The sequence below is a fragment of the Geospiza fortis genome, unplaced genomic scaffold (genome assembly GCF_000277835.1).
Source record: "Geospiza fortis unplaced genomic scaffold, GeoFor_1.0 scaffold70, whole genome shotgun sequence".
NCBI classification, from domain to species: Eukaryota; Metazoa; Chordata; class Aves; order Passeriformes; family Thraupidae; genus Geospiza; species Geospiza fortis.
This window is the reverse complement of record NW_005054317.1, coordinates 6,579,733-6,584,269: the sequence shown is the minus strand read 5'-3', so window position 1 is coordinate 6,584,269 and position 4,537 is coordinate 6,579,733. Positions and strand designations below refer to the sequence as shown.

The following is a 4,537-nucleotide window of genomic DNA, read 5'->3' as shown; positions in this document are numbered from 1 at the left end:
CTCCCTGCCGGCAGGGGTGCGGGTGCTGCGGCAGGACCCCGTCGAGTGCCTCTTCTCCTTCATCTGCACCTCCAACAACCACATTTCCCGCATCACTGCCATGATCGAGCGCCTCTGCCAGGCCTTCGGCCGCCGCCTCTGCTGCCTCGATTCCCGGCCCTTCCATGCCTTCCCATCCCTCTCGGCGCTCACAGGTCCACCATCACCCCGCTGCTACCGCTGTGATATCGCCATGGCCTCACCTGTGCCCACTCACGTCCCTCTGCTGTGCCCCCCCAGGTGCTGAGGCCGAGGCCCAGCTGCGGGCGCTGGGCTTTGGGTACCGGGCCAAGTTTGTCAGCGGCAGTGCACGGGCCATTGCTGAGGGGCTCGGCGCCGAGGGGCTGTGCCAGCTCCGCTCTGCGCCCTATGCCGAGGCCAGGAGGGTGCTGTGTGCCCTGCCTGGTGTCGGTGCCAAGGTGGGTGCCAGGACAGGGGTGGGACAGGCAGCAGAGAGCAGCACTGGGGGCTGACTGGGTGCCACTGGTGGCAGGTGGCCGACTGCGTGTGCCTGCTGTCCCTGGACAAGGCGGAGGCGGTGCCTGTGGACACCCATGTCTGGCAAATCGCACGGCAGCGCTATGGCGTGGCGCTGGGCGGCAAGAGCCTCACTCCCCGGGCCTACCAGGAGATCGGTGAGGGCAGGGCTGCATCCTGAAGTGGGACCCTCAGGGACGGTGGATGGTGTGAGTGTACCCTCACCCTGGTGTTCACCCTCTTTCTGCAGGCGACTTCTTCAGGGAGCTGTGGGGCCCTCGTGCCGGCTGGGCACAGGCAGTGAGTACGCCCCCCTTCCTGAAACCCTTGCCCCCCACCCCAAGCCATGCCCACCCCATTATCTCCCCATTCCAGGTCTTGTTCTGTGCTGACCTCCGCAAGGGCCAGAAGCCAACCGGCAGCCAGCATCAGGCCTGAGAGCTGAGGCTGGGACAGCCATGGGGGTGGGCTCCTCTAGGGACACCCCAGGAGGAACAGAGACTTGAGTGGGACACTGCACCTGCTGCCAGCCTGGGGTCTGGGGGGATGTGGGATCTGCCTGGTGCTTGCCCACTGTGTGCATGGGGGAAGCCGCTGCCCTGGGCAGTGAAGCTGGGGGGGGTCAAGGCTGTGTCCAGCTCCCTCAGTGCAGAGCTGAGCCAAGCACCTTTGGCCTCTTGTCTTTATTACAAGCAATAAAATAGAAACATCCATTTGGAAAATTGTCTCTGAACATGCTGGGGTTGGGGGTGTGGGGCAGTGCCAGGCCAGGCGTGGAGGGAGGGAAGGGGTGTGGGAAGGGGCCTGGGACAAAGCCCCCAGCTGGGGGGCTCTGTGGTGTGCTCCTGCCCCAACGCAGAACTCTGCTGTGAGGCTGCAGTGGGGGCAGCTCCACACAACCAGGACAAGCCAAGCAGGTTGCCTGCACACTACTTCCCCTGCTCCTGCACTGCAGAGCCCCCCACCCCACATGGCTGGACCCCCTTGGGCCCCCTTGGAGGCAGCTATGTGGGGCCGTGCTCAGTCTGGTGGGAGACGCTGAGCTCTGCTTGGGGGTGAGCGCCCACACTCTGACCCTGCAGGGAGGAACAGGGTGAGATCCTGGTGGCAGTGCTGAGGGGTCTGGGATGGGGATAGGGGGTTTGGGGCTCACCATTGCTGGTCCCCCCGACCAACGGTTCGCCGGGGCTTGTGGGAGTTGTCTGCCCAGGGATGTCCTGGCTGGTTCCCAGCTGCAGCTTTCTCATGTGCCTCACCACCGCCGTGGCGTTGAAAGCTTGCTACTGACCCCAGTGTCAGCTGGTATGGGGTGCCTGAGGGGCTGCTGCACCCCCTAGCACCCACCAGCACCCCACACTCACCTTCCACTTGCTCTTTGCAAAATTCTTCTTGATCTGCTCGCTCACTGACTGATGGATGTTCTTGTCCAGGGCTGTGTCCCCGGCAATCCTGGAGCAAGAGAGAAGTCAGCCAGGGCACCCCTATCCCATGGCTGCTGTGGGGTGAGCTGGAGAGGGGAGCAGACAGCAATAGGTCTCCCCATTACCAGGGATGCTGCAGGGCTTGCTCACAGGTGAATCGCTTGCCAGGGTCCTTCTCCATCAGGTGCTGGATAAAGTCCTTGGCTGGAACAGAGCATGGAGCAGCTCTGAGTGTCCTCTATTCCTCTGGGTACTGTGAAGCTGCACCAGGCTCACAGGCCCCACTGCCCTGGTGGTCCCAGCTCACCTGAGTCCGAGATATCATCCCAGTAGGGCGAGTCAAACTCGTACTCGGCCTGCAGGATCTGCTCGAAGAGCTTGGCATCGTTCTCATCATAGAAAGGAGGGTAACCACAGAGCCTAGAGGGGCAGTGGGGAGGGGGCTGCTGGTCCCAGGCAGCCCCAAGGCACCAGGCCCCCAGGAGGGGAAGGGAGTGGGAGGGGGGATACATACAGGATGTAGGCAATGACTCCGATGGACCAGCAATCCACTGCTTTGCTGTAGGGCTTCTGTGCTAGCACCTCAGGGGCTGGGGGGGATGGCAGCAGTGAGGAGGGACCCCAACCTGTGGGAAGATCCCAACCCCACACCTAGGGTGGTGGCAGCCCATGGCAGGCACTCACCCACATAGCCAGGGGTGCCGCAGGCTGTGGACATGACGCTGCCACAGCCCTCGATCTTGGACAGCCCGAAGTCGCTGATCATGATCTTCGAGTCCTCATCCATGCTGTAGTAGAGCAGGTTCTCGGGCTGCAAGGAGAGGAGGGTAGAGGGAGGGGTGACACTGGGGTCTCCTGCTGCCTGGTGCCATGACAGTGCTGTGTGTGTCCCCCCTCAGCTGCTCACCTTCAGGTCACGGTGGACGATGCCCATGTCGTGCAGGTATTTGACGGCATCGAGGATCTGCCGGATCAGGGCGCTGGCGTCGCGCTCCGTGTAGAAACCCTTCTCCACAATGCGGTCAAAGAGCTCCCCCCCCGAGACCCTGCAGGGATGGGCAGCACCTGTCAGCGTGGCCCCCCCACCCCTCGGGAGCCCCACAACGTCACTCACAGCTGCATGATGAGGTAGAGGTGGGTGCCACTCTCGTAGATGTCATCCAAGGCCACGATATTGGGGTGCTTGATTCTGCAGGGGGAGGCACAGGGGGGTGGTGAGAGGGCACCGGGCTGCCCCCACGCCAGCCCCCAGGGGACAGGGAGCAGCCAGGCTCTGTGCCGCAGGCCATCACGCGCCGCTGGCTATTTTGGGCACTGGCAATAACACACAGCAATGAGCGCTGGCACTGGGGGCTGTGCCGGGTGGGGGGCACAGAGCGAAACCCCCACCCCGGTGCTGGGACGGCCCCTACTTGTGGAGGACGGCAATCTCGTTCTCAATGCTGGTCTCCTTTCCCTCCAGTGCCTTCTTGGCAATGCACTTGATGGCCACGAGCTTCTGCGTCGCCTTCTCCTCCGCCAGGACCACCTCGGAGAAGGCCCCCCTGGGGGGGTGAGGGATGAGCAGGGCACGGCGGCCACAGCCGGAGCGGAGCTGCCGATGCCGCCATGCCACGATTGTCATGGCGACAGGCAGAAAGTCCAGCTATTTATAGGAGAAAAGCAAGCAGGAGCGGCTGGCTGGGATGGCCGGACATGGACCCTGCCTGCGATAGGATGCCTGGAACCCTCCGCCCTCCCAGGGTGGCTGCACCATCCCCATATCAGGCAGGGTAAGGCTGTGGTGTTGCCGAGGTCGAGCTGTGCTGGGGCTGAGCCCCCATGTGGGCTGCAGTAGCGCTCTGCTGTGCCATCCTGGAGCACCCAGGGGCACCCAGGAGCCAGCCAGAGCTGTTGGCAGTGCCCAGGTGGGGAAAAGACAGGAGGGACAGGCAGTGTGTTCGCGCTGTGCAGGGCTCTAAGCCCTGACATAATTAACCTGCTAATCCAGCCTAAGAGCCTTACCATGCTGTGGGCACTGCCAAGAACCCCTCTGCCAGCCAGGGGACCACCCTCAGGTACCCTCAGCACAGCCCAGGAACAAGCCAGTGCCAGAGGGAGGTGGCACCTGTGCCCCAGAGCATGTTCCCTCAAATGCAAGTCCCACCTTGGGCAAGGATTTGAGCTGGTTCCATATGGAAGGTTGGGCAAAGCCTGAGGGGCCAGACCCATCACCGCAAGTGGGCTGTCACTGGTGTGTCGCCCCAGTCTGCAACTCACGTGCCCAGGACGTCTCGGAAATCATAGATCCTCTGAATATCCTCGATCCTCTTCTTCCAGCTGGGCCCATCCTGCCCCAGCGGCATGGTGCCCTGTAGGGCCACCCACCCCCACCTGTGACACGAGTGGGGACAGGCTGTCAGCGTGCTGGGATGGCATGGGGACACGGGGATGACAGGGTGCTACGGGACGGTGGTTGTCATCCTGGGGTGATGGGAACAAGCCTTGTCGACGCAGGAGTTTTGGCGTAGATTGTCCCAGTGGGGAAACGCGCGGGGACTCTCCCGATGCCCGCCCATGGGGCGGGTGCGGGGCGGGCAGGCAGCGGGAGGGCTCCAGAC

General features: G+C 63.3%; 2 protein-coding genes across 2 annotated transcripts; one reads left to right on the top strand and one right to left on the bottom strand.

The window, feature by feature from the left end:
• Positions 1-9: 9 nt before the first annotated feature.
• OGG1 (8-oxoguanine DNA glycosylase) lies at positions 10-1,238 on the top strand. The gene is made up of 5 exons (XM_031056387.1): positions 10-194; positions 280-458; positions 533-674; positions 767-816; positions 892-1,238. The coding sequence occupies exons 1-5, from the start codon at positions 101-103 to the stop codon at positions 952-954; spliced, it is 528 nt and encodes a 175-aa protein (XP_030912247.1). The 5' UTR covers positions 10-100; the 3' UTR covers positions 955-1,238.
• A 37-nt stretch (positions 1,239-1,275) lies between these two features.
• Positions 1,276-4,328, bottom strand: CAMK1 (calcium/calmodulin dependent protein kinase I). Its single transcript, XM_005420203.2, has 11 exons — positions 4,197-4,328; positions 3,350-3,481; positions 3,052-3,126; positions 2,845-2,983; positions 2,622-2,748; positions 2,452-2,527; positions 2,245-2,357; positions 2,063-2,141; positions 1,878-1,965; positions 1,670-1,796; positions 1,276-1,592 (listed from the first exon to the last, which is right to left on the bottom strand). The coding sequence occupies exons 1-11, from the start codon at positions 4,280-4,282 to the stop codon at positions 1,537-1,539; spliced, it is 1,098 nt and encodes a 365-aa protein (XP_005420260.1). The 5' UTR covers positions 4,283-4,328; the 3' UTR covers positions 1,276-1,536.
• Between the last annotated feature and the right edge of the window lie 209 nt (positions 4,329-4,537).